Here is a 19,014-nt window from a genome sequence, read left to right as displayed (position 1 = left end):
TTTCCCTGCTTTATTTTAGTGCATTTGCCTGCCAAATATAGACCTTGGTCACTATGAAACTCAATTATACCCATTGACTGGATAACATCTAAAATAAATATAAGCTTATCAACTCATCTGACTGGAAGGGTGCCCCAGCAGAACTTAAGCTTTGCTTGCTCAGTGTTTTCTTCAGCAATTCAGAGAAGAAACCATGATGTTACACAGGCACATAGTTTTAGGACTGCACACTGACAAAACGCCTTTGCAGAAACTACACAACTACTCGTGTATTGAATTTCAAACCACTTTTTACCTTCACTTTTGACATTACTTGTTTGCAAGTCTGTAGGATGGCCCTGGAGTGAAAGACGAGGTTGCTGTAAACGGCTGATCATAGGCTGTGGTGACACTCGACTGTACTCTATGCTTCGAGCAGGTGATCGAGAGCGAGGTGAATTTCTAGGAGATTGTTTTGGTGAAGGCCAGGGAGAACTGCGAGGTGACGGTGAGAACCTGCTGACAGCAGGGTGCACTGTGTGATGTGTGCCATCTTCCTCATCTTCTAAGCTCTGTGCATCAAGCTCCTGGTCGCTGAACGTGCCTCGCCGGGTGGAATTGCAAGAGGAGCCAGAACTACGGCGAGAAGCTGAGGCTGCGTACTCTTGCCGCAGGCCTGGCAACAACAAGAGCACTGTTTACTTGCTTCCAGCCCACAAATGGTTTAAACTAGAGGCAATGCACACAGATATCTGCACAGTTCTCAAACTCAGATTTGGCTCACCTTAACTCCTGTTACTGGAGGCATTAAATGAATTCTGATTAGTACCAAGAAGTTATCTACCAGCTAATAATGACTTGAAATAAGTAGGTGAGCTCATTCCTTTTCCTAGTAAAGCAATCGTCAGTACAGCTGTGTTGTGTATGTACTTGTTCATCTCCTCTCCCAGGCTGGAACTAGCAACACAGGCCACATCATAATTTGGTAGCAAGTAACATCTTGTAACAATTACAGCAGCCAAAGTGAAATGCCTCTTCAATGTATTTAGTGAATCTAAAAAAGCAACACAATAACTACTCCTAGAGAAACTGGACGTGTTAGATCAGTGGTCTCGCAAACCAATCCACTGGCGTACAGCAAGAAAATTCTGAACAACTAGTATTTTTAAAACAGCATTTATCTTCTCTTTATCTCATAATATTTTAAATTATAATTTAGCGTATATTTGTGTATTTTTGTATATGTTATACATTAGAGTAATACATGTATATAACTTTTTAAAAAATACCTATATTGGGCATTTGGTTAGGATTTTCTTCACTGATAAGGATACACAATAAAATAGACTGGAGACCACCTAGTTACACAACCAAAATTATTACCACTTTCTGCAAATTCAGAGGGATAAAAAGACAGTCTCAACTAAAGCTATAATGAAAGACAGACATTGATATAGGCACTTTTCTTAACTATTCTTTGCCATATTGACCTTGCATTTTGGTGATTTAAATTATGGTTTAAGCACTGATGTCAACAAGACTGGATTACATCAGGAAGGCCCGAATCTCCTGAGAAGAATGGTGGTAGCCCATTCTAACAATCATCCTTTTAGCAAATACTATACCTTACAAATTCATAGACTCCAGCATTTTTTTATCCATTGTTCCTAAAGCAAACTTCTGCACAGCAGCTTCCTCTCTTTAGCCTGGAGGCTGAAGTCCTTAACCAGCTTTCTTGGGCAAACTACATTTGTACATCCCTAGTAGAATTTATACCCCTTTTCCATGCTAACTAAACAAGTGCTACTGCAGTTATTCAATTAAAAAAACCCCAAAACCAGCTCTGCTTTAAGGAAAAAAACCCACTTACTTTCTTCCTGCATTCGTGCTAAAATCTGCACATCTGTAACATCATTTAATTTGTAATTAGACCCAATAGAGTCTTCGTCCATCTCTGATGCACTTAACTCACTGTCCAGAGAAGACTGTGGACTTAGTGGAGGATTTCTATCTCCTGAAATTTTAAGATGACCTATGGAAAGAAAATAAAGGAACAGGAGTTGTTGTTATTAAAAAAAAAAAAAAAGCAAGCTGCATTTCCTTTCCTAGTAAAAACCACCAGTCTTAAGAAATTGCTACTGAGACATTGATCTGACAGACCATTTGAAACATTTGATTATTTTATTGCAAATCCAGGCTAAAAATGACAATAATAAGCCAACAGTCTGACCTCGGAGCAGAAATGTGTTCCAGGCATCAATTTTTCTCATGCAAAGAAAGTGTCTACAGTGTAGAACAGAAATAGAAAACATTGCCAGAAGTTAATGTTTACACTGATGGCTACAAAATCTCATGGAATGCTTACCTGGAATGCACGCTTCTTCCTTATATTATATTGTTCACATCTGGGAGGTATTGATGGATACATTGCATACCAAATGTTTCAGTAGGAAACAACAGGATAGCTGAAAAGACTTCAGAACTACCAATCCCAAACCTTTGAACACCTACCATGGAACTTACACTCCTGTCAATTACAGCATCAGTTCCAGAAGCCACTAGGAACTCCACAGAATGAACTGTGTGTTTTGCTCTAACTGCTAATCCCATATATCAGTGATTTTTGGGACACAGACACCCAAAGAAAACATTTTACATGTTTCTCATGCCAGAAAGTAAAAAAACCCCTTCCTAAAAAGCTTAAATACTGTATGATGCACTGAAAAGTTCTGGAGTCTTTCTTGCTCTAGTTTCATGCAAACATTGTTTATCTGAGCACATTTGTGAAAGGAAGAGAAGGAAGAAAGGAAAAGACTGGACACACGGTGTCTTACCTGAGGTACCAGGAGGTATGAGCTGTTTCACTAAAGCAGATTTCACTGGTGTTGAGGAGGGAGAGTTGAAGCCACTGCTGTAAGGGCTACCGGTATTTGGACTGTAGGAACTCGCGTAACTGACCGCACTGAAAGGGCTGCTGTACAAACTCTGTCTCTTGAGAGCTGCAGGAAAGAGGGGAAAGAGGGGAAAAGTGATGAATTGTACTGAATGAATCGATGAAAAACAAATACAGTACTATATCATGTCTTCAGTGTGATTTAATTACTGTGCAGTTCAAGTAGAAAACTTCAGTCACCAGCAAGTTTTTCCTCTGCTTTCTTCATCCCCACATAAAACCATGTGAAAAGAGTGGGAGAAGAGGGCAAGACGAGATAGTGACAAGTGTTTTCCTTTTAGAAGTCTAAACTAAGATCACTACAGCTGATGTCTTTGAGATGTCCAGTGTAGGTGCTGGGAGACAGGAAGGCAGTAGTAGCTCAGTTACACTAACACACACCCTATACACAAATACATACAAACCAGAGCACACCACGGAGTCACTCTCAGACCTGTCTGAATCACACATAAATCCCACAGTAACCCCAAGACTGGCACCACACAACTAAGCAGTATCAGCTACAAAGTTTCCCTAAGCATATGCTAAAATGAAAAACCAGTAAGTAACGCCAAAGCTTCTGTTTAGATTTGTGGGTACCATAAACCTTCTGTTCTAATGACTTGAGATTTTTTGACCATAGCCTTCAACCTCATATGCAATATAAGATCTAAATTGGGTACTTTCCCCTGCCATTTATTGTAAATATTTCAATGCTGAAGTATTTTCAGATGAATTTAAACACTGGTGAACATTAACAGTGGTGAACAGTATGATACTGAAATTCCGCTGGTTGTCAGGTGTATAATTTGTTTAGTTACTTGAGTATTTTGTTCAGAAGTTTACATTTTATATACAACCGAAAAGGGAATTTCAACTCCCGGGGTAGTTGGGTAGGGATCCAAAAGATATTTAGACACTTCTGCTACAAATCAGTTCCTTCACTGCTGGAAGTATATTCATGCAGAAATGTATATAGGAACAAATTAAATTGCAAAATATTAAGATGAAAAAGCTAGAAATCCCAGCTTGGTGTTACGTAAATCCAGATTAGATTCAGTTGCAGTTCACCCAGCTGCTGAAAATAAGCTATTAAAAATATTTTGTGATATTTCTCTTTGTTAAAAGGGGCTTCAATGAGTGCAGTAAGAATTAGGCTACCAATAGCAGTGACCAGGAAAGAAAAAAAAAAAAAAAAAAGAAAAAAAAAAAGGAAAAAAAAAAAAAAAAAGAAAAAAAAAAAAAGAATTGAACCCAAATTTCCTTACTAAAAATCATTGTTGCTTTGACACTAGAAGCCAAAACAGACGACGGTTGCATGAAATGCTTCTTTCAGCAGCAAAGCCCCGCAAAGCTTCAGCTTTTGCTCTTGGTCACTACATCCTCAGTGTCCAGTGCAAATATTGGTGGGGCTGCACTATTATCTAATGTACTAAAGCAGATTTAAGTTAATAAAATATCAGGAGTATTTTAACTGATTGCATCACTTAATCAGTTCTTAAGAGTGTCCCCCAAAAATATTGTCCAACCTAGCCAATGGCAGAATGCAGCACAGAGGCAAAGGCAGCAGAAATTAAAGCTGACTTTGCAGCAAATTCCTAAAATTGCATCTTGTGTAAAGATCCTTTCTAAACCAGTTACTATTACCAGTGTTTTAGTAAGAATGAAAAGACAATTATAGATGAAAGGTTTATATTCCAGCTTTCACTGCAAGTCTTAACAATATGCGTTAATTTCAGCAATTTGTGAATTCACTAAATTCTAGCAAGTATTCATGAGGAATCTTCAGTTTATTTTCAGTGTCAGAAGGGAAAACCTACATTTTATTATGAAGCTCAGTGAACAAAACCAGTAATTACAAGTCACTCTGTTCTGGGTGATTATGATGAGGCCTTGATCTCAACTTCTGGCATTCACAAAGTAACCCCAAAGCATCTATTCCAATTGAATCTTTGTTCTCACACACACACAAAAAAAATCTACTTTTCATCTCTTGCCGAAAATGTAATTAAAAATCCCTAAAATCTAAATCTGCACAACAGTTCTTTCTTTTGTATTTATTACACAGACAAGTATTTCAAAATACTAACCACAAATTAGAAAATAATTCTACTACTGTATAGTCTTCAAAACAGGCTTTTTGTATACAGCCATAATGATACAAAGTATTTGACCATACTCAGATTTTTTTGGATGAAACTTAGCACGAGTTTGCTACATGTAAAAGGTTTGCTCTGGTATGTGGTAAGACTTGATACACACAGTAGTTTTCAGCCTAGCAAATGTGAACCTTCTTCAGCACAGTACATTTTCCCAGAAAAAAAAAAACTGGATTCAAATCCATCCTCTGGACCTTGCTGAAGGTTTTCCAACAGGGATTTCTGTAACTCAGGAAGACATTGCTAATTAGAGATATGATCTTTATTAGGAGTGTCAGACAAAATTAGCAAGACAGATAATCATTTTAGCATTAAAATGATCCTAATATTAGATTGAACACTAGCTTACAAAAGATTACACATTAGCTTTCAAAACACCAGAAGGGAGGGTTGATAATCAACAGATTTATTTTAATATAAATTTTCTTTTACAACATTCAGAACCAGTATGCAGCATCTAATTCCTTTTAGTTGTGATTTTGCCGAAATGGTCATGGATTTCCCTTTTGCTGTAGAAAACAGGTAAATCTGAATGCAGAACGTACCTGAAGTTCCCTCTAGTCTGAACATAGTTCCAACACTGGGCATAACTTGCATTGCAATTGTAAACCTGACGGCTGACAAGGCAACTGTGCATCAGTAACTGCTAACAGCAGCATGGAGCTGAGAGCTCTTCTTCCCTACTTTATTGTCATGCAATGAAAAATGCAATGGAAGAAGAAAACATGAAATACAAGAGTGCATCTGAGACTGAAAAACAGGGAAAAGATACTAAGATTAGAAAGACATAACAGGAACTAACAATGTAAAAAGAGTCAATGCAAAAGATGTATCAGCAAGGACTCAGGAAAGAAAACAGAAGTGTGAAAAGCCTTATCCATGAAGACTGGAACCAGAATCTGTGAACTGAACCAGTAGCTAGTAACAGGTTAAGTGATGGGTCCATGAAGTACAAGTACTATGCAAAATGCAAGTTACACAATACTCCTGAAGTTTGGAATAGGAAATACACAAAGCTACAAGAAACACTACTTGTCTTCTCCAGCGGAGCTCTCTGCTACTCTTACTCTGTAAAGGAGGCTGGTTGCTCTAAAAGACAATTTCCTGGGTTTTTTGCAAATTCATTTTTACATGCAATCTGCTCTAGCCAGCATGCCCATCTTTTCTACCATTAGAATTTCCACCAATTAATACTGTAGATGAATTGTGCTATTCTTGCAAGTATCACTGCCAGAAGCAGATTCGCAGATCATGGGGAAAACAAAAAAAGAGGTGAAGTTACTCAAACACATTGTTTGAATGATAAAACTTTCAAAAGTGTCCATTTCACAGAGCAGCAAGTTTCCTCCTATTCTACTTCAGCTATGAATTTTTAAAGATACCCTACAAGTAACAGAATTTGTGGTAGTTCTGGAAGACTTACACTCAGTTCTGAAAGAAGGAAAACCTTAAACAGAATTAGATCAATCAACTGCTATCCATTCATAAATACTCAGTAGTACTCAGATTCCCAAACCTGTATCATCATTCATAAATCCCTGTGATGTGAGTGCTTTTTGGTGTTTGGAATCTCAGTCTTTGTATCTAGCCATATATTGTGCTAACTGTTCAGGTAAATTTTTAAAAGACATTTCTCCAGGCACCATTAAAAAGCATAGGAAATAGGGAAAGATTGAGGGTAACTTGTACTGAAGGCACTTTCACCACTATTCCCACAATTTTTATAAGAATAAAGAATGGATTCAAATTTTATTAAGAACAGTTTCAGTACAAACCAGAACGAAGACTGAATTGCTCCAGAAAACAATACAAGGACAGGAATGATGTTACAGCCAAATAAACTCAGCACAGAGTTTATGTATAACCACAGAAGGGAGATGGCTGTTGGAACCACCCCTCGAACTGTGTGTTCATACACACTTAGCTCAAGTCCAACCATTCTGCTTACTCCTGAAGATCACAGTTTAACATGTAGCAGTAGCAGACTACAAAAAGATGGAACAGGAGGAGAATAGCTATTAATAGCAAGAAAGTAAGTTGTCTCAGCATAATTTAAAAAAAAGTAGGCTCCAACAATAAAACAAAATAAAGCAAGAAACCAGATGGACAGAGAATTCTAATCAGACCTTCAGCATTTTGCTGCTGGTTTGACATAAGAAGTCTGGTAATAGAAGGATGGAGAATGCAGACTTTCATTCTCACAGAGTCAAACTCTCCAGTTTTGAATATAACCAACTAATTAATATTAAGGAAGGATCATAAACTCTGGATTTTTTTTTTTTTAAATCTGACTGTAACTAGATCTTAAGTTACTTGGGCCGGGAGGAAAAGAAATCATTATCATCTCCCCAAAGTAGTCAAAAACTTAAGCCTCCATTTCTTTAGACCAAATAAAATAGGTAATCTAGCAGAAAACCAAGTTCCAAGCTAACATACTGACAAGCACCTAACAATTATGATAATAAATTTCAAGTTAAAAACATTGTTTTTTCCGGAAAACATCAGACCAAACTAAGCAGGTATTAGAAAACTCTGAAATCATGACTCATGATCTAGTGCCTTCTTTCATTTCATTCATATGATCCAGAAAATGAGTAGAATTAATGACTTTGTAAACCATGATGAAAGCTTTAGACACAAGTAATTGATGGATGTCTTATCTCACAACCATTAGCTAATTTTGATGCTGTTCCAGAATACATACATACAACCCAGTTGTTTTAGTGTGCAGAAACTCACCCGACATTGTTTGTTCCAACTTGTGGATCAGTGACTTTTTAGCACATTCAACATCAGGACTTGGGTAATCCAATACCTGTCTGCACCAAACTAATGGACTGACACTTTTCTGCCCTGGATTCAGTTTCTTCTTTGGAGATGTATATAACCTGGAAAAGAGAAGAAAAAAAAAAATATGAGGACAAACAAAATGAGTGTAAGATCAGACATGCAACAAAATACCACAGAGTATGCTATTTCTGTTTTTATCCTATCTGCACTATAATACAATCCCAAAAGATAAAGCAAGCACAGATTTGACCCTCAAAGTAACTGTCCTGGGTAGAGTATAATAGTGATAACATATGGCTACCCAAGGACTTCAGACACATTACGTATATGGACAATTTCACTGTCACATAACCATACAAATGAGGATTAATCTTTTCAGATTCACCTGACGGAAATGAAACACTATGCAATAGAGAACTCACTTTTCTAAACAAAGGAAGCAATAAGCATCTTAGCAGCCAAGGAGCAGTGCTAAAGTACACAAAACTACTGTTTCAGTAGTCTTGAACAATAAACAATTTATTTTTATTATTTCTATCCTAGCACCTGATCCTTTCGTTCTCTTTGAACACAGAACAAAGGGACTATCTCTGTCCTAAGGAAGTCAAGCATTAGCAACAAGGAAAAAGAGATAATGCACATAGGAGAGTAGAGAGAAACAACGAGATCATTTTGTTTTGCCAGATGTACTGAAGGCTCTGCCTGTCAGCATGTCCATTCAGTTACTTTAATATCAACATTCCATGGCTGAAGAAAGCAGTAGTCCAGTTCAAAGACTCTAGAAATTTAGCTGAAAACTTCTCCTCCCTCAACAGATTAAAGGAAAGGTCATAACCAATCACACACTCAAAACAGGGAACTTTAAGCCTTATTTTGGACTAGAACCAAACGTGGAAATGTGGTTCAGCAAAAGACAACAGTGATTTGCAAGACGTACAACTCTAACTAGAGATTATGTGTGCATAGAAACAGCTAAACGAGTGTTTCTTCTACAGTAATGACAGACTTCACATTCCAAGTGAATGTGATTGTATGCCTCACTCAGGAACAGTGTAATCAGACATGCTTCTGTACAGAATACACAGCAGAAGTTGTTCTCTTTATGCCAATGACATTAGCAACACAGAAGTTATTTCCCACAACTTTCTCTCTACAAATTATCTCATCTCTCCTCTGTAATTCTAGAACTCGAACTCTGGTTGTGCTATAACAGCTTTTAGAGGTTTTTGGGGGGTTTTTTTGGTAATTATTACCATTAAGTTTCCTTCTTACAAAAGCTTCCCAAGAAACACGTTTATAAAACCACCACTCACCCAAAACATTGATCTTTGTTATGAGCGAGCTTAACAAACAAAACACTCTTCCTTTTAACACTGAAATTAGTAAACTATGCTTGCAGATCTAGTCAAGAAAATATTTAATAGCTGCCAGGTTTTAAAATAAAAATGAAGGTGTTTGTCACTGCCAGACAGTCACTGCCACTTACTGTAGTTCAAGGGGTTTATGCTTTGGCCAATATCATGCTGTCTGTCATAACTGCTTTTGTAGAAATGCCTACAATCTTCACAGGCACTCAGGCCAAAAGAAAAGCTAAAAGCCCTTCATGCATTTATAGCCCTGAAGATCCATGAAAAGCACAAGAGTCACTCAATTTTCAGAGTTGTGTAAACAATGACGCCACTTTCTGCAATTTCTATGACATCTCCATACTATTCAAAGTAGTGTTTAACATTTACTCTCTCCAACACTTTGAATTTATGTCTTTTTAGTATTTGGCTGTACTCCTTTCTGTCCTAAGGTATGTTTATACAGTACACAGAAGCGTCAAAGGCAACAAGGCCAGCTTTTACCCAGTACAGGCCAGACTCCTCCTAGTTCTCTGGATAGCTGACACGCCTTGCTGTGTTTGAGAAGTTCCATGCACATTCAGAGTGTTTATAGTAGTACCAGTATGAAGGGCCAGAAATTAAAAGTATATGTCCTCTTTGAGAAACACACAAAAGGGGTACCTTCAACAAACCTACAAGACTGTTCTAACACCTTCTTTTCAGGAATTCCCAAATGTTGCATTTGTTTCACAAGTAGTTTATTTACTAAAACAATTCAGGCTCACACAGTTTCCTCTTTTCCACCTCCCTTTCTAACCAAATATATATTACATACTCCCCCACCTCTTTCCAGTCAACTGTTTTCCTTCATCAACCTTTGTTTCATAACTTAAGACTTCAAGGAAAGACAGGACTTAAGAACATACACATTTCATGCAACTCCACTACCTCACAACACGTGCACGTACACTGATGCAGTGACAAAACAGCTCTTTCAGGGTAGTTCCTTGCACATCAGGCAATTATAAAATCTCATTATAAAGCAGTGATCTTAATATCGCACCTGACAAAGAACAGCCAATCTCAAGTTTTAAGACTCAATTCTACCTGCTTTGCCTAACTTCAATTTTACAAAAACCAAAAGGACCAAGGGAAAGGTTAAGAATCAATGATGCCTCTATTACCTTTTTCTCTCTTCCCAACATCAGAAAAAGAACAGATACATGAAGCATGTACAAGTAACTTCACACAGCTAAGTGGTCTTTGTCAAACTGTTTGACCCAAAAGATACGAGTCCTTCTTAGTTGAAGAACCTTCCAGAAGAGATCCCATTTGTACCTGTTAATGCATTCTACAGCAATACATCAGCACTGACTGGCAGTACAGTAACTTCAAGACTGAAGATTACCAGAATAACTCCATACGTCTTAAACCACTATAAATCAACTCTCTCAAAACAGGAACTTTAAAACAATTGCGGAAGCTGACAACTTAGTTTCCACTCCTACTACAAATGCTAACACACCAGAAACATACACTCCAATCTCTCCACAACAGAGTAAAGACTCTACAACTCAGTGACATAAGGTAAAGTAGAAGAAAATGGTATATTAAAAGGAGCTCAGGAGCTTTGATCTACTTTGAAACAACACTGAGAAGACCAGACACTATGACTCTGCTGCAGCCATTAGTATTTCCTTCCTTTAGCTCTTACTAGTCAACCACACCACAGCAGCACCAACCTGAGGCTGAAAGCAGCCAGGGGCTCTACTGACTAGTTCCAGGAAGATGCAGCACAGAAAAAGGCAGAGCTTTTGCCAGAAAACGACAGTGACTACAAGCATATATGATGTCAGCCAAATGGGGCAAGCTGCAGCATGTTGCACTGGGACACAGCTGAGTCAGAAAAGGCTTTGAAGAAAGAGGACACACCACTGCAGAAGGAGTGGAATATCTGTGTACAGATTACCTCACCCGAGGAACACCTCCCAGTGCATTAAAACACGAGAGGCTAGTTGCCACAGGCATGAAACAAGAAGCCAAGATTCTAACTGGGAAAAAAAGGAAGCGTCTTTTTGTGTCAAAATCCTTCCACTGCTCAGTATAAGAGCGTGGGGAAAAAATGCAGCTGAACATGAAGTCAGAAATCTGAATCGGAAAGAAGATGGCAAGTGGAAGTTAGAGCTAGTTTATTTTAGCTACATTAGCTTTAAGCAAAAACGGGAAGGTACAATAAAGGAAATTAAATGGGAGCACACAAAACATGATATATGCAAATGCAAGATGAAAAACATGAAGATGTGAAGAGAAAAAGCTGAAATCCAAGGACAGATCAATAAGAAATGCCTCTAAAATACGAGAAGGAAATTTCACAGCGAAAAGCTACAGAAAATACGTAAATCAGGAGACGGTAATACTGGGCAGTCTTGGAAACAGATAATTTAGTACACAAAAGTGTCAATCTAAACTATTTTAAGACAATTTCAAAGTTTCAGGAAACCCTATCTGAAGTGGCTTAAGCACGTTAGAATTTAGGATGAATTTTGAATGGAGATGGTAAAGATCTGAAAAGCATCTCTGGCTGAAAGACAAATCGGTCAAAAAATTAAGTGACATCCCTGCACTTATGAGGCCCACAGATTTCCTTTTTTCGCCCCATCCCACAAAATTCCTGTGCGACAGCTGTAGCTGACTGAGATACACATTGCTTAGCCTGTAATTATTCGTTTTCAGCTCTACTTCACAGAATACTTCTTGTTCAGAGAGATGCACAAATTACAGCAAACTCCAGTCTATGAATATAAACTCTGGGATATGAATACTACAAAAATACTTTGACAGTCTTATTAAACCTTCATATTACAGTGGCATATCTCAGCTACATGATGCAATTTTTAAGTAGAATTAAGAATACCCAAGAGGTTGCAAACTGCAATTTAGAACACAACTATCTTTCTGTGCCCAACAATTAGTTTGCTGTGCCTCAACTAGTTGCTGGAAATTACTGCCATTATTCATTTCCTCATCCAAAAGAACATGTTCGTGTCAGAAAAGGATGTTGTAGAGTGGGAAATGGGCCACAAAAAACACCGTCATGTAGCTTCCCTAAAACTATCACACAAATTGTACAACTGTCCACTATTTGAGAAGCTTTTCATAAGAAATTTGTTAGAGCATATGTGCTCAAACATAGCATTTTTGGTATTTACATTGAAGAGAGAAAATGTAAGAAGTTCTGTGTTCCAAAATAAAATTCTGCTTAATGACTATGCTTGAGAGCTCTACCAACACCTACAAGTAGTAGAAATGTGAATCATACCTAAACAAGACATGATTACGTAGTAAATTTCAAGAATATCATTAGGACAGTAAAGGAAACCCATATCAATGCTTTCATTATATCTAAATATCAAGCATATTTAAAAGCTATAATGATCACCAAAAAAAGTCAGAAGTGGGAATAGCTCTTCCTCAGTATTCTTCCTCCAGTCCTCACATATCTGTTTCACAACAAACATGGACGTCTCAAACACAATCATCAAAGTGAGCATTATTTAACATTATCAGTTGTTTTTCATGATAAAACTGGCAACTTCTATAACCGTTGCTTTTCCTACATGCTTCTTTTCATATTATCTTTCTAGTTTGTGAAGATGTTACATGAATTTGGTTAAACCCCAACAACTTTAAATCAAATTGACTTTTTATCTGCCACAAAATAAAAAGCAGCAATTTCTCTTTTACTTACACCATGGAACAGAAATTGATTAGAATCTGTCCTGCTTCCCAGGGGCCTAAACCACATTAATACAATGAAATTTAGCAGTTGAACAGGAAATGTTGCAATGTAATTTCAGCAATGGGAGTTCATTCAGGTGGAGCTCTACCCTAAAATAGTCATGGTATACTTCACCAGCTCACAATGGCAAACCAGGATTCCAAAACAACGCCAGTGCTCAAGGGACATCAAGCAATATGAGATGGAAGACAATCATTACAGATGACAAGTGTGTATCTCAAACAGGCCCTTAGCCAACTAATGATAATGGACGGCTAGAACGGAAACTTACACTATTATAAACAGGTGCAAATTAGAAATAGAGCTGAATGAGAGTGAGTAAAAGTATGTGTTTTCCATTTTAACGAGGCAGGATACACAACTAATCTGAGGTCTTAAAAAACACTGAAACTATTATTTTTAGCTATTTAGTTAGCATAAAAACCCCCAATAATTTAATTTTAAATACACAGTGACTGCCTTTTGTTTGTAAATGAGGTCAGTCAACTGCCAGCTATTTTAACCCAACCAAGGAGACTTAATGCTGACATGAAAACATGTCAGGCTAGGCTAGTTTTTATAGCACTGTCATTTAAAGAGGAGACAACTGTTCTGAAGTTTGCTGAGAAATTACATGTACAAAATAGATACACGGCAAGGTCTACACTCTCTTATGCACAAGGTGCAAGTAAATTTTGAAGAAAAGCACTGCATGTTTTGCTCACATTTAAAACGAAACTTCTCAGAAAGTTTAGGTGAGTGACAGTGTAACAAGTTACCACAAAGGAAGCTACAGTGGGTTCACAGCACAGTAACTAATCTACAGTAATTGCCCACGTGTGCACACTTATCCTGCAATAAACTCAAGATCCAATAAACTCTTTTTAAAAGCAGCATGACAAGCCACCCTGCACACTGTTATCCAGATGTCTTCCACATCCACACCCAACCTTACCCAGCAAGTCAGGCAAGGAGGTGCACACCATTTCTCTGAAGATTTCTCCACTCTGGTCACCCCTTCTGCCCTTTTCTCTTTTCAATTAATTAGCAAGAAAAGACCCGTTCAGATTGAATTTTGAAAAAAAAATGAATTTGATACAATGTGGTTCAAGAACAGCTAAACAGGAACACCCACAGAGTAGATTAGCAAAGTCACTGATAACTGGAGGAAATAATCAGCAGGCCTAAAGCAAAGTCTCCATGGGTCTGTGCAGAGCTCAGTACAGTGTGCAAGTACAGATGTGTCCATCTGCAACCTTCAGGACCTTATCAGGAAGAGAGTTTCAGCATATTAAACAACATTCAGAAGCATATGCACAAGAAACTCAATCTGAATTCAATGAAATGTTTTTAATAATTTACCACATAATTTAAAGATTGTCTCATGCAAAAATGCTTAAAACTTGAAGTGTATCTGAATTTAACTAACCACAGAGAAGAAAAACAATCAAGCAAAAATACAAACGGCCCCAAAGTTCACTAATACTGTAAGGATGTTTTAATGACTAATGCTGCTATTAAAACAGCTGTGTCAAAGTTCCTAATTCTGTTTGATACTTGCACCGTCTCCTTTACTTTTTCACTTTACACTTCTCTTCTGTATATTTATCTAAATGCATTCAAAGAATTAAAAGCTAAAAATGAGCTGATCAACTCTACAATGTAGATTTAAAGAAACATGTCACATTCTAGTATCAATCACAGTATCAAGTGTTCCGTCTTAAATTACAGTCACTAATCTCATGTGAGCATTAAATGTAAAACAATGTCATTTTAACAGTTAAGAAAACTATTTCTTCTGCCATGATAAGGCATGCAATTTCATAATGGGGTATGAAAATGTCTGTATTTTACAAAACAGAAAAGAACAGTGATAACCAGCACCCTTTACCACGTATTACTGCCCACAGCAAGGTCCTTTGGAAAACAAAAGTAAAGACAAATCTTAACTTCTCTATGTAGACAAGTAAAACAAGCAACATGAATCAATTTTTTATGAACAAACAATGATTTAAGTTTAGTTTGTTTCCACAAGAGTTTTGCTCAGCTACTAAGAGGCATTTGATTTTGACAGTGTATAATCCCATATTTTAAACAGGATTTTGGATTAAGCAATAGTGATCCAAATCCATTTGAGCCTCAAAGAGTTCATATGATACTTTTCATCGAGTACATTCACCTTTTCAATTGAATAAATTATTTTATGAGTGACCTTGCATAACCAAGGCCTTAGGATCAGGATCTTTATGAAACAGTTTAAGGGAAATCCACTTATTCACATCAACCCCTCCTATCTTCATGGTCTTGTTTCTTTTAGATTGCTCCATTAGCCTTCTGAAAATTTCAAATTTCATTAAGAGCAATAACCTCCATTAATCAAATGCATAAATACAGTCATCTCACCTTCATAGGAAAATAGTAGGGGCTGGACTATTTAGTGTCTCAACAGCTGAATTAGGTGTTTAGAAGTTCCAAGAGCTTGATTTCCATTCCTTTTAAGCACTTTGGAACAAAAAATCATCAATCTAGCTAAACTATGTTTATCCTTAACTGCATATGAAAATACAGCAGGAAAACACTTTTCTAAATAATTACACATCCGTATTTTGTGATATGTATGACACTTAGTAAATTTTTATAATTGCTCTTTTTTTGTTTCATGCACTTATGTCTCAGTGTCTCATGCTTGAGATTAAAAATTTGTTGTTCAAACACTTCAGCATTACAGTTGCCAAAATATTAATAAAGGAATGAAGATGTGCAAAAGACTGCCTGTAAGTTTTGCTATCTTTTGAGCACTAGAACTTGCATAGAAACATGTCGGTGCCACAATAACTGGCAGGCAAACACCTGACACCAGCAAGGGCAGTGCTCAGTGAACCATGCCCAGGACTGAGTCAACAAAAACACACAGCACTTATGCCACCACTGTCACCATACACTCTGTCGGGCCAATCACTTTCACTTAAGAGATTCATTATGTTTCCCAAGATTTAAAATTAATATATAAAACAGTAAGATCTATTGTCACTAGAATTCATGACATGTACAAATTTGGCCATCCCACTCCAAAGCTGCTGTGCAAATTTACCATATTCTATTTCCATCAAGGGCTGTAAGCCCTTGTAGATTACAAGGCATACAGTGAGAAATAAGAGTAGCTGCCTTGCACAGACTCATCTTCTGGGAGATGATGCCTTGTGTTAATTTAGTGTTGGATGAGAATAAACTTATGCTCTCATACTTCTCCAGTGGATCAGGCTGAATGTCAGGCAAATGACTTCTCCAAGGAAGTGCACACACTGTCTCCTCCCTGAGCAACTAAAACATTGCTCATGCATGGAATCATTCCAGCATTTTTAAAGGCGTTTCTAACTCCGAAAGACATTTTTGTTTGCTTTGTAAATCTGTCTGCATGTTTGCTTCCGAAGACCTTTGTAGATGGACCTACAACCAGTTCTGCCACAAGACAGTGTGCTTGTGTTACACTTCTTGTCCCTGTACATGCTCCCCTTGCATTTCTCTGTTGACATGGTGCTGACACGGTGCTCCTCCCCACTATTTCTCCTGCAGCTCTGAGGCTGCCCCTCAACAACTGTCATAGCAAACATCAAAACGACAGCTGGAGACAGCGTGGCGTTTGGAGAGAGCAAGTCTTCTTGATTCTCAGGGGAAGCTCATCCAGGTGTAGTAATGACAAGGCAAACAGCCACCTGCAGCTGTTTCAGCTGGAGCAGCAGGATAAGCAGTCCATTTATAACGAGGAACCACCTAAGGGAAACCGTGATCCTACATTATTAGCAATAAATTAGAACACCCAAGGGCAACAAGTTTCAGAGATGAAAAAGTGTTACATTTGCTGTCTTTACAGCTGAAAGAAACCGAGGCGTAAAAGATGCCTGGTGAGCGTCTGAAACCTAACATGTCTGAAACCTAACAGTACCCCTGGCTAATTCTGAACTACCCTAGAAATTTCCCTTAAGTTTCTCAACGCCTCCCCATCGCCTGCACCCGCGAAAACACTGACGGCTGATTGTGCGGCAGCACTGGAGCCCGCTCGGTGTCCGAGCGCCCCGAGGCAACGCTCGCACCGCGGCCGAAAGGCAGCGCCGAGCCGCGGGCCTCCGGGGAGCTCCACCGCCCTGTGCAGAAAGCCAAACACCCTTCCCCGGCAGGCTTCGGAACGTCTCGCAGAGCTCATTACGCCCTTCGCCCAGCCCAGAGGGCGAGGCTGCCTCGGCACACAAAGCCCCGAGACGCCCCCCGACATCAGGCGCACGCCCGGGAACAGCCCCATCCCCCCGTGCACGGCGAGGGAAGGGAGACGCGGCGCCCTGCCCGCCTCCTCACCAGCCCGCCCCCGCCCTATCCCCACCCCGGCCGCCTCCTCACCAGCCGGTCTCGTCCTCATCGCAGCCGGCCAGCCGCTCCAGCTCCTCCGGCTTGAGCACTGCCGCGTCGTCCAGGAGGCCATTGCCGCCGCCGCCCCCATCGCCACCGCCGGGCTCCTCGGGGAGCGAACGCCGGGCGGAGGCCCTGGGGCTGAGACAGCGGCCGTCGGGCGACGGGGAGGCGGCGGGGGGCGGCGAGGAGGGCCCGGCGCTCGGCAGGCGCTTGGGGCTGACGGGGGCGGCGGGCAGCGCGCCGTGGCGGCTGCGAAGCTGTTCGTTCTGTTTCTCTAGCTTCTTCACCAGCTCCTGAAGCTTCCGCACCTCCGCGTCCGCGTTCACGCCCGAGCCGACATCCTCCATGGCGGCCGCCGGCAGAGCGGCGGCTGCGCGGGGAGAGGCGGCCGTGCCGCCCCGTCTACGCGGCCGGGCGGCCGGCGGCGGGGCAGGGCCGGGGCGGGGCGCAGGACGCACATCCGCCGCCATGTCGCCGCCTCCGGCCGCGGCCGCCGGAACCGCCGCCCCCCGCCGCCTTCCCTCCGGGCGGCACTGCGCGGAGCGGCACGGCACGGCACGGCACGGCACGGCACGGCACGGCACGGCACGGCACGGCACGGCGTGCGATGGCCGAGCATGGCGGCGGCTCGCGGCCCCGGCAGCGGCAGGCTGTGACTCGGCCCCGCTTGGGGCCTTCCGAGGGGCACCGGCGGTAGCCTCGCTCCTGAGGGAGCGGCCTGGCCTGGCCCGGCCTCCCGTGTCTTGGGCATCACAAGTCCCGGACAGGAGTTGTACGGGAATCCCCGGAATACGTTCCAAAAACCTTCAAAACCTCTCAAGAATACACGGTGTGCCCCTGGTCCAAGGCCTAGGTGATAGTGTTGGACCTGCTGTGTATGACAGACGTGTGAACTGAGTCCAGACTACTTCGAGTCTACATTTTGTATAAATATATGCGTTTTCTTTTAAAAGTTGTGGTGATTTTGCCATCCATAGCAAAACTTTCATCTTTAGGTTTAGAGAATTAGTGGGGCTTGGGGATTTGTCACAGAATCACAGAATGGGTAAGTTTGGAAGGGACCAGAGTATTTGATCTGGTCCAACCTCCCTGCTCAAGCAGGGTCATCCTAGAGCTCAGGGCACAGGAGTGTGTTCACTGGGCAATGTGTTCCAGTAAAGAAGTTCTTCACATTCAGGTGGAACTTCCTGTGCATCGCTTTCTGCCCATTGCCTCCTGTCCTATTTCTTGGGATGTTTTGTGTCTTGTGACAAATTGTCTCCAAATTTCATTGGCTGGCATTGTGGGGATGCTCTGTGTCCCACTTCCCCGGGCCACCGAGACAGTGTCCCTTAGTGCCATCCCTTCACAGTTTTTTCCTCTTCCCAAGTTCCATCTGTTCAGGAGCTTCATTTTGGAGCCTTCTTTAGCTGGGGAGAGGAAGAACACCAGGAAGTGGGCCAGAAGATGGCTGGAGTTTGCAGGGGATGACACTGCCGTGAGCAGTTTTTACCAGGCTCAGGAAGGGAAGAAGGAAAATAAGACTGGGGTGCTCAGACCTGTGGGATGTGCTGAGAAGTTGCGAAGTTTAGAGGCATTAAATGTCACACAATCTGCGTTGTGTTAGGTATGGTGGATGGACTGCTGGCATGTTGAGACTGCCAG

The 19,014-nt window shown here is 40.5% G+C and overlaps 1 protein-coding gene across 2 annotated transcripts in view; it reads right to left on the bottom strand.

Moving 5' to 3' along the window:
• Window positions 1–17,780, bottom strand: part of SLAIN2 (SLAIN motif family member 2) — a 33,827-nt gene extending 16,047 nt beyond the window's left edge. For both annotated transcript variants that reach the window (XM_066185707.1, XM_066185709.1), the window contains exons 1-5: window positions 17,359–17,780; window positions 7,810–7,958; window positions 2,814–2,978; window positions 1,850–2,011; window positions 296–655 (exon numbers count right to left, since the gene is read on the bottom strand). In XM_066185707.1, the coding sequence (XP_066041804.1) occupies window positions 296–655; window positions 1,850–2,011; window positions 2,814–2,978; window positions 7,810–7,958; window positions 17,359–17,717 (1,195 nt within the window). In that variant the 5' untranslated portion in view covers window positions 17,718–17,780. The remainder of the gene's footprint in view (window positions 1–295; window positions 656–1,849; window positions 2,012–2,813; window positions 2,979–7,809; window positions 7,959–17,358) is intronic.
• Between the last annotated feature and the right edge of the window lie 1,234 nt (window positions 17,781–19,014).

The sequence above is a fragment of the Chamaea fasciata genome, unplaced genomic scaffold (assembly GCF_029207755.1).
Source record: "Chamaea fasciata isolate MVZ Bird 193981 ecotype frontalis unplaced genomic scaffold, bChaFas1.0.hap1 SCAF_6, whole genome shotgun sequence".
NCBI classification, from domain to species: domain Eukaryota; kingdom Metazoa; phylum Chordata; class Aves; order Passeriformes; family Sylviidae; genus Chamaea; species Chamaea fasciata.
Note: the sequence above shows the minus strand (reverse complement) of the source record. Positions and strands in the feature narration are given on the sequence as shown.